This window comes from Notolepis coatsorum (genome assembly GCF_963971535.1).
Source record: "Notolepis coatsorum genome assembly, chromosome: 5".
NCBI lineage: Eukaryota > Metazoa > Chordata > Actinopteri > Aulopiformes > Paralepididae > Notolepis > Notolepis coatsorum.
The window spans coordinates 132,915,912-132,930,689 of NC_140169.1; the positions used below are offsets into that span (position 1 = coordinate 132,915,912).

The window sequence follows — 14,778 nt, forward strand, 5'->3', positions numbered from 1 at the left end:
CTTCTCCAGACTGTTACTAACATCAGACATTATCCATATTTCAATATGTGGAATGTAGCACTCAACACTTTGATGAACATTGTTACTCAGCTGATTTGTGCCCTTCCTGATGACTTGTTGTACAGAATATGTAAGTCACTTTGGATAAAAGCGTCAGCTAAATGACTAAATGTAAATGTAAATGTAAATAGGTCTGTGTGTGTGTGTGTGTGTGTGTGTGTGTGTGTGTGTGTGTGTGTGTGTGTGTGTGTGTGTGTGTGTGTGTGTGTGTGTGTGCGTGCGTGCGTGCGTGCGTGCGTGCGTGCGTGCGTGCGTGCGTGCGTGCGTGTGTGCGTGTGTGTGTGTGCGTGCGTGTGTGTGTGTGTGTTCATGCCTTGTTGTACTGCAATAGGGTGTCATACTTTCTTGTTAAACATGGTCATCTCTTTCTAAACAAGGGTTTTGTTTGAAAACTGCCCTCCGGTTCACTAGAGCCCTTACATAAGAGGTTGCTGTAGTCAAACTGCGAAGGATGCACTCTCCTCTGTGCTCGCCTTCACCAGAACCTCCCAGTGTAGGTGTTGTGCTCCTCAGGGGCGGATTTAGGATTGTAGGAGATCCGGGGCTTAGCCCAGACGGGCCCCCCCCTTTTTTTTTTTTTTTTTTGGCAGGCAAGTTGTGGTTTGGAGGGGGTCAGGCACGAAAGTTTTGTTTTGAATTTAATGAACCTGTACGTGCAATTTCCTGCAATATAGAGCCTTCAATCTTGACCAATAAAGCTGCTCTTTTCACTATAAAACTCAGTTAACCATAACGTAGTTATGGTTAGATTTATATATTGGGGGGGGATATATCATATTTTTCATATAATCAAAAAGTGGTGGAGCAAGATCATACCTTTGCTCCCCCAAGTTCAATAGTGGGAGAGCAGAGATGCTCCGAATGCTCTTATGGCCAGGCGTCTATGATTCACTGATACAAAGTAAAATAGTGCAGTGCAATAAAATAGTTAGTAAAATAGAATAAAATAATGCAATAGTGCATTGCAATAAAATAGTTATCGTATTTTTTCGGGAGGCCGGTAAGGAGTGCATTACAGTAGTCGAGTTGGCTTGAGATAAAGGCATGGATCTGGTTTTCAGCGTCCTTTTGATTTATAAATGGCCGTACTTTAGCTATGTTTCTAAGGTGGAAGAATTAAGTTTTTGTCAACTTGTTGATTGTGATTTAAAGCTTAGGTCTGAGTCTACCATAACACCAAGACTTAACTCACTCAAATACAGTTAGCAGCTGGATAGACCACAGATGGAAATTAGCTTCTGCTAATTTTTTTTTTTCTTTTTTTAAATAGATTCGGGGCTTTTCAGAATACATCCGGGGCTTGAGCCCAGGTAGCCACCCCCTAGCTCCGCCCCTGGTGCTCCTGCTGACCTGACAATGTCTTTGTTCCACTTTCCATTTAAAAAATCCACTCCAATATGTTTCATTAAGCCTGTTGAATAAAATTCAATTTAAATTAGATTTTTCTTTTACGCTCCTGCTTTTCAGTACTTGAGTTATTGAAGTGGACAATTCAGTTTGCATTAGAACATTCAATGTTTGCAGTATAGACCACCGCAACACTTCCCGGTATTCTGAAATCATGGGAGAGAGAGCGGGGGAGAAAATTAATGAATGTGGATAAGAGCCTTGACATTTTGTGGTTGTAGCTACGGCTGTGGGGTGGGGGGGTGGGAGACATGAGCCTTTATACTTTTATACGCCTGAGTCTCCTGAACACAGAGCGACCAGTCGATCAGTGCTTTCTTGGCCGAGCTATAGTCACTTTTCCGTACTCCGGAACTACGGATGCGCAGATTGCCCACAGAGTCTATAGGTTAATCAATCTGCATGCATAGTTCGGAAGTAGGTGCGAAAAAGCGACTATAGCTCTCTAAGTGTTGATCGATTTGGGATTGGTCGCTATGTTCAGGAGACAAAAACATTTAAATAATAATAATAATAATAAATAAATAAATATTGATGTATAGGATACATTTACTTTTAAGTTACATTAAACATTTGCTTTTTGTTTCATAACAATCAATTTGCAAGTTGAGAATTGAGAATTGAGAAAAGAGAATTGTACAAGACCACAAATAACGTTTTTCTTTTTGTATACGATTTCGCGTTTCAAATCGTATACATTGAAACTATGGATGTCCGATATTATCGGCCTACCGATATTATCGGCCGATATTGGCATTAAAATGTGATATCGGAAAATATCGGTATCGGTTTTCAAAAAAAAAGCCATAGGGTTCACCCGACGAACCACTCTAAATGGTCCTATGAAGTGGGGAGCTAGCTTCCTATAGGTCTTTACTGCCCTCCTCAAAGGGATTCCCATTGCTCAGCAACACCTCCATCAGGTCTTTGGCATGGCGTTGACATTGGTGCCGAGATGCAGATCCTTTCTTGTGATGAGGACGTTCTTCACAATCAACTGTTGTTTACAGTTCTCATATCTAACTCTAGTTCTCCACATATTTATTGTCTCATTGTGTGAAATATCATATAAGATATGCTCCAATCATGTTTATTTAATTTTTATTCAATTACTCATTCATGAAAACCTAGGTACAGGCACCAACATCACCATTCTAGGTTCAATAGAATAAAAGGTATGAAGCGTAAATCGAAATAAATACAGAAATTGCAGCCATCTTTGATTTTTGCCATACCAGAATATTCAAAACATCAATATTTGAACTCCAGTTGATTCCTCACACAGTATTAACTTAAAATAGCAATACAAAATTATATTACACAGCAATTGTGTGAACATTAAGACGTTTTTAAAGAATTCATGATTTCGATTGTGGCCATTTTGGATACATTTTTATTAAATTCAACTGGTTCCTTGACACTCAAGCCAAAATTGTTCTATAGATCCTTATCTTCAAATTAGAAGTGAAAACGAAACTTTCGCATCTACATTTTAAATGACTGAGTGTCCAGGCACCCCACTATCAGAAAAGTGTGTGGTTTTCTGGTCAGCAGGAGATGTGCATCTCTGGCAGCTTATGGTCAGTGGCATTGTTCGTCAACTAGTGTTGAACTTGAGTCATGTATATAAATCCATACAAAAAGAAAGGGCAAATTAAGTTAAGAAAAAAAGAAAATTATATATATATATAAAAAAGGCAATAACAAAAATTACGAAATAGGGAGCAGAAGAAAACGGCATGCAATTAGTCACAAGGTCATGGCTATAGCAACCTGAGTGGCATAGGGTTCCCTTTGAAGGAGTCACTCCGATTGAAATAATAATATTACCCTTCTGAGGCATAGGTGGCCACTCTATTGTGACTGGGCACTGTAACCAACCAAAGTCTACAAGTTCAGCCGCACATTTAATATGTCGTAATCATGTCTATTGCTGTTGGTTTCAGCTGGCCCCGAGGTGTCCGTTAGACCTAGGTAAATGGTCTAATAAATTCAGGCCCAGTTTCTGTACATTTCAATCCACGCATTGAGTACTCCTGAAGCATACACATAGAACCTTCATTATCCTGTCAAACCAGTCCAGTCTATTTACCTTGCAGCCTCTAAACAGAGGGAACGTCTACAATTTGAATGAGAGAGAGACACATGTAAAAGAAGAGCTAATAAAGAATAATAAAAAAAAAGGAATTAGAAATAAGTGTAAATAGAATCCGCGTCGTTTATTTGGGAAGCATAAAGTTCTGTTTCAGAAGCCAGTCCGCTTAATGTCAATAGCATCTCCCCATGAAGTGTAAGTGTCAGGTCTAACGCGGTTGACCAGTTTAGCCCAACCAATGTCTATAATTTCAGTCTCGCATTCTACATTCATTGTTCATTGCTGCCGGCGTCAGGTTAGCTTACCCCTAGGTACTCGTTAGGTAGCCGTCCACGCTAGGCTAGCTTGGCCTTGAGGTACGTTTCAGCATCGCCAACAGACATGAAGCGTAATCTGTCCCCGCTCTCCTCCGTAATCATCAGTTTGGCCGGGTAATGAAGACTAGGCCTCAGCCCTCGTTTGTAAAGTTGTGCCATCACCTCGCGGTACCAGGGTTTCCGTTAGAATTTTTTTTTGCAGGTCTGAGTGTCCGGTAGATTTCAATCTACCGGACAAATGGGATAAATTCCGGTCAGAGTTTATTGAGCTTAAAAACAATTGATAGACCTATATAAAGAATGACATCATCAAGGCATTTATAATATTTTAACTTAAAACTAGGCTACTTTTGCGTATCAGTCATTAATATATTCCAAATAAAATAAGTCCCTCGAGACTTCGTGCTGCTGCTGCCGACTTGAGGTGTCGGTGGGCAGTCTGCCCGACCTTAATAAACAGCAGTCTGTTATAATCACATTTTTATGAGCTAACTAATTCCGTTATATTGGACATTTGTATTAATTATATCAAGCGAAGAACTGAGAAATTTGGCACCGCTGTGTCAGCGCGAGCTGGCTGCTGATATATTTACGTGAAGCATGGAGCACTTGGAGCAGGCAGAGCAGAGCAGTGGTGTCAGCAGCGCCCCCACCCAACAGCTGAATTGCCAATGGCTGAATTGGAGTACTGCACCCTGCCAAGCCATGCTTCACGTAAATATATCAGCAGCCAGCTCGCGCTGACAGCAGGATGTCATTATTAGACCGGCTGCTTGGTGAGATTGTTTCGTTCATCGCATAGGCTATATAATTTTAGCCTATTTTAATACAATTCAAATAATCTAATTGTGTTTAGAGGGAATTATTTTCACCGGACATTATGACCGGAGAGATTAAATATGTCGGACTTCAACAGATTTTGCCAGTCAAATACCGGTAATTACCGGCTAACGGAAACGCTGCGCGGTACGGTGCTCGCTGTTCCAACACAGCCGGGGTATAATCCTCGTAGAAAGCAATTTGTTGACCGTCGTACTGCATCTCTGCCCTTCTCTTTCTGGCCTCCCGGATCACCCGTTCTTTGGTTTTCATAATTATGGAACCTGATGATAACAGGCCTAGGCTTTTCACCCTGCTTCGGCTTAGCTGCTAGCGACCTGTGTGCGCGGTCCAATTCTGGAGGGGTAGGGAGGGTTTCTGCCCCTAAAACCTGGGATAAAAGGGTGGCGAAGAAGGATGTTGGTCTCGGGCCCTCAATCTGTTCTGGTAGTCCAATGATCCGGAGGTTGTTACGCCGCCCTCGAGCCTCGAGGTCCTCCGCTTTAGCCTTTAGCATAGCATGGCTAGCCCTCAGATCGGCACATGTAGCCTCTAGCGACGCAATTATTTCGCTTACAGATTCCGCATTCTCCTCCAGGGACTTGACCCGCTGTCCGTTGTCGGCCACGTCCGATTTCATTTGGTCAAGTTTATTTTCCAGAGTGGTAATGGCTTTTCTGAACTCGGTGGTCATAGCCTCTTTGTGGTTTTCAAGCAGGGTGACTAGCCAGGCCTTGCTAAAAGCGTCGTCCGCCTCCTCTTCTTTCTGAACATCGCCCCGTTTTGGTTTTGGAGTCTTGGATGTCATCTTTGCGAAGACAAATATTTAGTTAGCTGTATCGATACTTGCATATAAAAAAGAACTATGAAGGTTTGGAGTCTTAAAACGTGGAATTTAAAAAAAACATGAGGGAGAGAGGGAAAACACGTCTTACACCCTGCTCACCATACCGGAAGTCAAAAACGGACTACTGTTTTTGATAGGGTTATGGTCTTTACTCTTGGCTACAGAAAAAAAATGAAAAAAACATTAACCTCTTAACATCCAAGGGCCCACATGTGGATGATTCGCGATGCCACTTTGCCAACCTCTAGTGGCTCGGGTGTGCATTTCTTTTAATACAATATATAGATAGAATTAAAGCCCTATTTGTTGCCTGTCGATTGCCCTTTCAGGTGACAAAATCCTCGAGTTACATGCCGATATGTGAGGCGTGCCCCAAAGTACGCAAAAGTACACATTACCACCCCCGACTCCCGGGACTCTAGCTCCGTCAATCATTTGGCGATCTCGAAGATCTTTGCACAGGGTTGTAGCCAATGAGTGTGGCTTTCCAATGATACCCCATGATATGATAATTGGGGATCTAATATGGTCTCTATTGATCGATTTATGATAAAGAAAAGCACAGGTTAGTGATGATCCACACAAACAAAAATACTCTTAACTTGCTGAAATCTTGACGGATTTACAAACGGTTTGGTTTATTACAAACGTTATTAATGTGGCTATGATTCTTGCTTGGAAGAATTTATTTTTTCCATATGAAAGTCCATTATAAGTATGCAGTATGATAACAACATCTCTGACGTTTTTAACAAACCAAACGGTTGAACATTTTGCAAGCTAAAGAACTAAAGAACTTGAGCTATGGTTATTTCAATAGTACATGCACCATAGACATGCATGTTATGAGTGGGCGTGCTCCACCCACGCAAGATGGCCTTCATGAGTCATGATCTAGTGATATATATCTATATGGATTTTACCTTTAATAGTGACACGAATTTTAGCAGTTGGAACAGGTTTTATGGACGCTGCATGGTCATGAAACGTACAACACAGAAAACCGTGTCAAACATTCAAATCTCGTGGAAACAATAGCTCAAATCGGGGATACAAGGTTTTTACACCCGGGAGCGTGCAGGGGTGTCCTTGTGCAGTTTTGAAACCTTCAAAGTGGCTTCTCACTACTAACACACGCAAGAGTACACAACCAATACAAAACTCGGCTCTTGCAATAGACCCTTTTTTTGTGCAGGGGGAAAAATAAAATACAACAGAAGACAGGTGCAGGTGATGATGTAGGCTAAACCACAGAGAGCATCACAAGTTCTACTGAATGTCTGTACGTGTCGGAGGAGCGAAATGGCGCACAGGAAGCTACACTGCAGTGTGTCGTGACAAAAGGTGAAACCGCTGTGGTCAACACGCCGCATTATTATACTCTGTGATCCAAATAAGGGTTCTCGTAGCAGAAGCTACAGTTCTTTTATATTCGGGGGGGGGGGGGGGGGGGGGGGGGGGGTCCGTTTTGGATACGGCCACATTCTCTATAAATTAAATCTCTTTGAAGAATTAATTCACTGCGGGGAGAGACAAACAGACGTGCCATTGACATTCTCTGAAAGGGTTCATGTATTTCCAGGAGAGGCCACACACAGAGGTCTCTGGTACTCGCTGCCATCATCCCTCTGTCACTGTGCTCTCTCTCTCTCTCTCTCCGCATTGTTCACCACATCAGCTGTCGCTCATCATTAAAAGGTAACACATTCCTTTGAGTGGCCACTGCAGTGTCGTGTCCTCATTATTACTGAGGACCGTCAGCCATGATGAGGTTATGTAACGTGCAAGGCGTCCTTCTCTACCCGTCCATCTAGTCTGTATTTTTCATAACTTTAGATATTCATTTAATCTTGGCAATGCAACGGGCATATCTGTAGTCAAAGGTTTTACGGGTTCAAGATATTTATAGATACGGGGCAGATTCACGTACATTCTACACAAGTTTGGTCTGTAAATGGAAAATAAGCGTATATCATCATAACGCAGAAAACTCTATACAGGCCTATTTTACTCCAATGTTTACAAACCTTAAACAAAATACAGCAACAAAATACAAATGACTACAATTAAGGGGGCGACAGTGACTCAGGAGGTAGAGTGGTCGTCTGGTAATCAGAAGATTCGCCGTTCGATTCCCACTCCTCCTGGGCAGCGTGTCGAAGTGTCCTTGAGCGAGACACTTAACCCCTAACTGCTCCCGATGAGCAGGTTGGGCACCTTGCATGTTTGCCTTCGCCGTTGGTGTGTGTGAGTGAATGTGAGTGAATGTGAGGAGCAAAATTGTAAAGCGCTTTGGATAAAAGTGCTAAATAAATAAAAACCATTGATTAAAGTGTCATTATTTAACTTTAGTCTATTAGTTAGTTCTTCCATCAAAGGCTGATATTCAATCGACTACACAATAAAAACATCTAAATCTCTATTTATTTTATTTTTGGTGGTGGTGTTTACATTTGGATCGGGCCATAGGCGCCATCACAGGTCTCTGCTCGGAGAGTCAGGCAGGGGTGTTGGGCTCAGGCCCCTGTGAGTGACTTGTCTTAAAGGAACACGCCAACATTTGGGGAAATTAGCTTACCGTCTTCTCCAGAGAGAGACAAGAAGATAGATACCAGTTTCCTCTCTGTGTGTTCAGTAGAACGTTATCTGGCTGCACGTTAGCCTAGCTTAGCACAATGAATGAAAGCGGACAGTGCCAGTTAGCCTAGGCATTGTCCAACTAACACCTCTCCCGAAGGCTAACCGGCACTGACTGTTCCTTTAAGGAATACAAAGAATTCTGATGCAAGTGTCCCTCTGGTGAGACCTTTTGGCTAAATTACATGTCAAGGGTATCTTTCTAGGGAACCCCTAGGGCCAGGGAATAGATGCAATGTCCAGCAATGTCAAGGGCAAAATATTTTGACTACTCAATCTGAAAAGGGTACTCGGAGCCCCAAGGTAGGTACTCGGTGCCCCCCCCACAAGACCCCCCACCAATTGCTGGACTTTTGTTAGCATTGAAGATTGTGACTTGTCAGCAGGTTGGCAACATTTTTTTTTTTTTTTTTTTTTTTTATTAATCTTAGAATGAAAGTAAATAATTAAGATTAGACCAAGAAAGGAAACACTTTGTAAAAGAGAGAAAGGAGAAAGGAGTGACATCGGCTCATCAAAGACAAACTGTAAAAAAAATTTAAAAAAAAGATCTGTTCCATGTGACCATGTCTGGTTTCCTTTGTGGAACATGTCTGCCAGAACACGCTGTTCTCTTAATGAGCAGTCTTTCTTATGCAACAAACCTTACGCAACAAGTCCAATAAGCAGAAGTGGAGCCAACTCTTGGGTGGGTCTTATTGGTTACTCTTACTGGTGGGTCCATTATCTCAGTAAGTTACAAAGGATTGAATTGATTGCCACAGAGAACATCCATTTTTAGCCCTACAGCCTAAATGGGCAAGGGGTTTTTATTGTTGTTATTTGTGATAAGTTAGAATGCTACTAATGTAATAATGTGTTATGCAACCTTTAAAATAACATGCTATTTGTTATGTTGCAATTTCAACCTCATCCAAAGCACCATATAGTACCATCCATGAGTGCATATTATGTTTAGCTTGGGTATTATGTAGTCAAACTAATTTGAACACTTCTCTCCTCCAGTGAAACACGTTTATTGAACTAGGTCAATATCCTGATGTTTCACATCATGGTGTAAGCCCAGGCTGTGAAGGTACGCAGTGGGAATCAAACCTCCAACCCAGGCGTGCCATGTTCTATCCATTGAGCTACAAGACCACAGTCCATCTCTGTACTGTACCTTCTGTCCTATTCCTATTTTACAGGATAGATATACAGTAGGACTATATAGGACTACATATACAATTATATTTTTAAGTTCTGTACAACAAGTCAACAGGAAGGTTACAACTCTGGCAGCTAAGTTACAATTGTTCATCAAACAGTGTTGAACTTGGGTGCTACAGTCTTGAGTGCATAGTAGTATAGACAGGTTAGCATAGTAGGTAGTAATGCAAGGATGATTACTTAGTAGTAAAGTGCCTGCTAGTATAATAATATAATAAGAATAATAATTAAATATATAATTTTTTTTTTTTCATATCAGATTGATTGACTATCCATCTACTGCCCTCAGAATTTCACAAGAATTACTATCCATGGGTAAGATTCACATTTTCAATTTATTCAATGCTAAATGAAGAGCAAAGCACACTTTATCGTAAAGGTGCTTTAATGTAGTGGAAGTATAGAGGACATGAAGTGAAGACAAATAAAAGACTTTACAAGAAACAAAATGAGAGGGAAAGAACATGTGCACTTGTTGATCTACTATACTGTACAATAATAATAACTACACTTGATATACTTCTGTACAAATAACAAACAGCCAAACTTGTATAATAGAAAGTTGAAAGTTTTAGCATATTTCCTTTGCCTACAAAAGGTGTTTATTTACATATAGCTTCCCCCTGATAGACTAAAACTTCTATCGTATTTTTATAAAATACGATTTATTTAAATTCCGTACTGTAAGAAAGTACTACAGGGAAAGTCCAACCCCCTACCGGTTGCACTTAGTCGGTGTACCTTCGAAGTGAAAGAGTGAAACAGGAAGTCGGAAAGCGGTTCAAACGTAAGACTCCTTGGCGTACGCGTACTCCTCGAACAGAGGCTGGCTGCACCTCCGCGAGACCGCCTCCTGGCGGGCCCGCGACACGGACTCCGACGCCGCTCTCGGACGGAACGGCAGGCGCAGCTCGACCTGCCCAGCCTCGTCTTCTCCCATTGAGGGGAAGCAGTCTGCGTACCTGTTAACGGGACAGGTGGACAGGAAGTCTTCGCTCACAGAGGTCGGGCGGGACTTCCTGCCCAGCTCTCTTGCGTTCTGCACGGTCATCGATCGGTAATTGGGAGGGGCAGGCTGAGCTGTGCTCTGGACCGCCTGCTGGTAGGACGGAGGCCTGCAGGGAAGCTTGCTGTCCACCTGTTGGAACACGTCGATGGCCGATAGGGGGCGTGGCTTGGACCTGAGTTCAGCTTGTGGCTCCGCCTCACTCTGGGAGTCCTCCTGGAGTGTCCCACAGGGGAAGTGTCTCTCTTTCTTCAGACTGCACCTGGAGAAAGAGAAGGCACCCAAGCTCTTGGACAACAGGGGGACCTTATTGTCAACCCTCATGGACTGGCAGCGCCTCTTTACCACCACATCTTCCCTGGGAGCCTCCTGTCTGGGCTTGGCGTTGAAGGGGACCTGGTGGGTGGAGTTTTCCCTACGGGGGAAAGCGGGGGACACCAGCGGGGAGCTGGAAAAAACAGAGCCCTCTGATAGATTTGAGGCAGCACTTTCCAGGGAGCAGGACGAAGAGTAGGAGGAGCGGTTGACATGGTTGCCAGTAATGTAGGTCACCGGTTCACTACCGCCAAGTTTCGGGAGCGACAAAGCCGGCCTGGCCCCACCCCGCCCGTCGAGCAGGAGTAAGTCTTCAGAGATCTGCTTTTTTAGGGGCCGATCCTCGAAGCCCCTCCTCCCCAGGGAGCAGTCGTCGCGACTCCTGACCAGGCCGTGCAGGCCTCTCGCCTCGGCCGGGGGGAAGAGGATGGGCTCGGAGCGGCGGCGGCTAAAGGAGGGCTTAGTGAAGGCGTGGAAGATGGCGTCGGAGGGGCGGGAGGCGACAGCCGTGCAGGAGTAGAGGAGAGAGGGAGACGAGGCGCTGCCCTCTCCCCGCGCGGAGCCGGCGCCACCTGCCGGTTCTCCTTCTGCATCGGGGTCAGGGCTGTCGTACGCAGAGTCATGCTGCTGGGAGGACTGGGAGTCTGTGAAGAGGGACTGGGAGTCTGTGAAGAGGGACTGGGAGTCTGTGAAGAGGGAGGAGGCGTTTGGAACATTAGATATCAGGTTGGTACTGTACTCAACAACCACACGAGCCATAATCGTGCTTTGAGTTATATGTTCGTCTTTTCATCCAATCTCATTGTGATCAATTCAGTTTAATTCCAGTGAAGGGGGAGAATGAAAGATAGAGAGACAGAGGGAGAGAGACAGAGAGAGAGAGGGGATAACAGTAACGCTGAGTGATGTTTTAAATATACCAGAGTTGTCTTCATCGGGGTCTCCCAGGAGATTCAGGATGTTCTCTCCCAGTGTGTCAGAGCAGTGCTCGATAAGGAACTGAGTCAGCTCCGTCACCTGCAGAAGAGGAAGACGATGGGGGAAGAAATATATACAATTAGAATATATAGATAATTTTTTGGTCAATGCTGATGTTAGCAATATAGATACATGAAAAGTATTTTATGGCGGTGGTGTCAGAGAGGAGGAGTCTTGCTCTTGCTAAGCTACACGCCATCATGGACAACTCCTCCCACACACTATACACAGACTTGGCCGATACGGGAGACTACGGGAGACTGCAATTCAACACTGGCCCCTGTAAATATCCAAACCCAATCATTCCAACCCCCTCCAATGTACAGTCACTTACCTAGTATGGTTTTGTCAATAGTTCAATGTACAATTGTGTTTGTTTGTACAGTGTCTCCTCCCCCCCCCCCTCAATGTACAGTGTTACTTGTTTATACAGTGTGCCCCCCGCCCCCCAACCACCTCCAATGTAAATTACCCAGTATGGTTGTCAATATCCCAATGTACCCAACCCCCCCCCACCCAACCTCCAATGTACAGTTTCTACGTCAAATGTATATACTCCCTTTTCTTGACTCCTTCTGTATCACAAACAGTACTGTATTTGCAAATCTGGTATGTCATAAATGTATAGATGTAGCAGTACTGACTATCTGTATGTCATGTATGTCATATATGTCTATATGAATTGAAAATGGGGGACCCTGATGGAAACAAGACAAACGTCTTTCTCAGGTCTGCATCCCCTTAACAATTGTATGTATTGAGCCGTACTGTATTGTACCCATTCTGCAATCTGTTAAATAAAGTTTTCATTCATTCATTCATTCATAGAAGGAGCACGTTCAGTGTTAGACTCAGACTCCCAAGATGCAACACTGAACGACACAGGAAGTCCTTCATACCAACATACGACTGTATAAGGCTAAATATGTGTCCACTCAAAGCCTTTTTTTCAAGGCGGACCGCTTTGAAAAAAGAAGAAAAAAAATCTTCTAGCGTTTTTCTGGGTCTCCCCAGAGCTCGCGCCAGCCGCGGCTCCGCCCCTTCCTCGATTACATTGATGAGCGCGCTCCTTTCCAAAAAAGTTTAACTAGTTTCAACTTTATGAGCTGGGAGCGCTCCGCCAAAAACGCTGCCGTCGAGAGCTCATAAAACGCGAGGCGCGGCGCTGGGAAGAGGAGCGCGCCTGACGCTTCTCCAGCATAGAAATGAATGACAGAAAGGAGCTGACAACTCGTAAAACGTCGGCTATGGACACAAGCCCTAACGCCTCACTGCCGCGTGCTTTTTTCCCGTAGCCTATGTATGCGAAGACGCTCTCTGATTGGCTAGCCGCGTACAGCGAAGACCCTCTCTGATTGGTTTAGCGCCGAAGGGTCTCTTCCGCCTTGTACATATATATTCTCTGCTTCAAAGTGCTTATGCTTTGGCCCTCTTTCGAAGTGGGTTATGCTTAGAGTTAAAGGGAAGATGAAGCAGTGCGATAAATACATATTCATAGCATCACATTAGTATTTAGATAAGCCACAGAAGAAGTCACGTTATAAAAATAAGCAGTTTCTAAGAAAAAACGATTTGTTGTGTACATTTCTGAAGCATTTAGCATTATGGGCGCGGCCATTTTGTTGCTGACGTCATACCGTGGCTTGGGTGTATACACTCTGGTTAGCTGCCTATATTGAATGGGTCAGTCAGCAAATAAAATGTTGCCTACAAAACAACGGGACCGCGGTGGTTCTGTTTGTATTGCTCCTGGCTGTTCAAACTAATTTTACCATGTGAGAGAGAGGAAAGTTGGTTAATTTCCACAAACTACCAGTGAAAAAAACAGTGTTGTTGACATGTTGGCTCGGGCTGCCTGCACCCAGACGGCGCGACCAGCCTGTTGGACAGGGAAGGAGGATCTGCAGCGAACACTTCATTGCCTCGGATTATGTTGTTGGGGTGGGATGTTTGTCCAGAAGACCACTAATCAGCTGAAGCCGGACGCGGTTCCCTCGGTCTTCGACAGACAGACCGGCGTTAGCTCTCGAGAGCGATCGCTAGCTAGTTGGCACCAGCCGGGGCCAGGCGTTAGCTCTCGCTAGCTAGCGTTAGCAACCGGAGCGTCGCGGAGCATTCAGCCTGCTGGCTACCTAGACCCACTTCAACCAGCGTCGCGGAGCATTCAGCCTGCTGGCTACCTAGACCCACTTCAACCAGCGTCGCGGAGCATTCAGCCTGCTGGCTACACAAGCTGTGTAGCCAGCAGGCTGAATGCTCCGCGACGCTCCGGTTGCTAACGCTAGCTAGCGAGAGCTAACGCCGGGCCCCGAGAGCTAACGCCGGTCTGTCTGTCGAAGACCGAGGGAACCGCGTCCGGCTTCAGCTGATTAGTGGTCTTCTGGACAAACATCCCACCCCAACAACATAATCCGAGGCAATGAAGTGTTCGCTGCAGATCCTCCTTCCCTGTCCAACAGGCTGGTCGCGCCGTCTGGGTGCAGGCAGCCCGAGCCAACATGTCAACAACACTGTTTTTTTCACTGGTAGTTTGTGGAAATTAACCAACTTTCCTCTCTCTCACATGGTAAAATTAGTTTGAACAGCCAGGAGCAATACAAACAGAACCACCGCGGTCCCGTTGTTTTGTAGGCAACATTTTATCTGCTGACTGACCCATTCAATATAGGCAGCTAACCAGAGTGTATACACCCAAGCCACGGTATGACGTCAGCCATGACGTCAGCAACAAAATGGCGGCGCCCATGTTGAAAACAGGGATATTATATTATATTTTTCAGACAAATAAGATAGATTTCACATTTGATTATAGAACCCTGTCTTACACAAGGTACACAACAAACAAACTAGGATCACATTGCTCACTGCTTCATCTCCACTTTAAGGTTAAGGTTATAGGTTAGGGTTAGGGTTAGGGTTAAGGTTAGGGTTAGGGTTAAGGACAAGGTTAGGGTTAGGGTTAGACGGAAGGGACCCTTCGGCGCTAAACCAATCAGAGAGGGTCTTCGCTGTATGCGGCTAGCCAATCAGAGAGCGTCTTCGCACACATAGGCTACGGGGGAAAATCACACCTCACTGCCTCACTGCG

The 14,778-nt window shown here is 44.4% G+C and overlaps 1 protein-coding gene across 1 annotated transcript in view; it reads right to left on the reverse strand.

Moving 5' to 3' along the window:
- Positions 1-9,790: 9,790 nt before the first annotated feature.
- tagapb (T cell activation RhoGTPase activating protein b) overlaps positions 9,791-14,778 on the reverse strand; it is a gene marked incomplete at its 5' end in the record, with an annotated part of 75,865 nt that continues 70,877 nt past the window's right edge. Inside the window, 2 exons of the mRNA XM_084314448.1 lie at positions 9,791-11,398; positions 11,633-11,729. Of these exons, the coding sequence (XP_084170574.1) occupies positions 10,173-11,398; positions 11,633-11,729 (1,323 nt within the window). The 3' untranslated portion in view covers positions 9,791-10,172. The remainder of the gene's footprint in view (positions 11,399-11,632; positions 11,730-14,778) is intronic.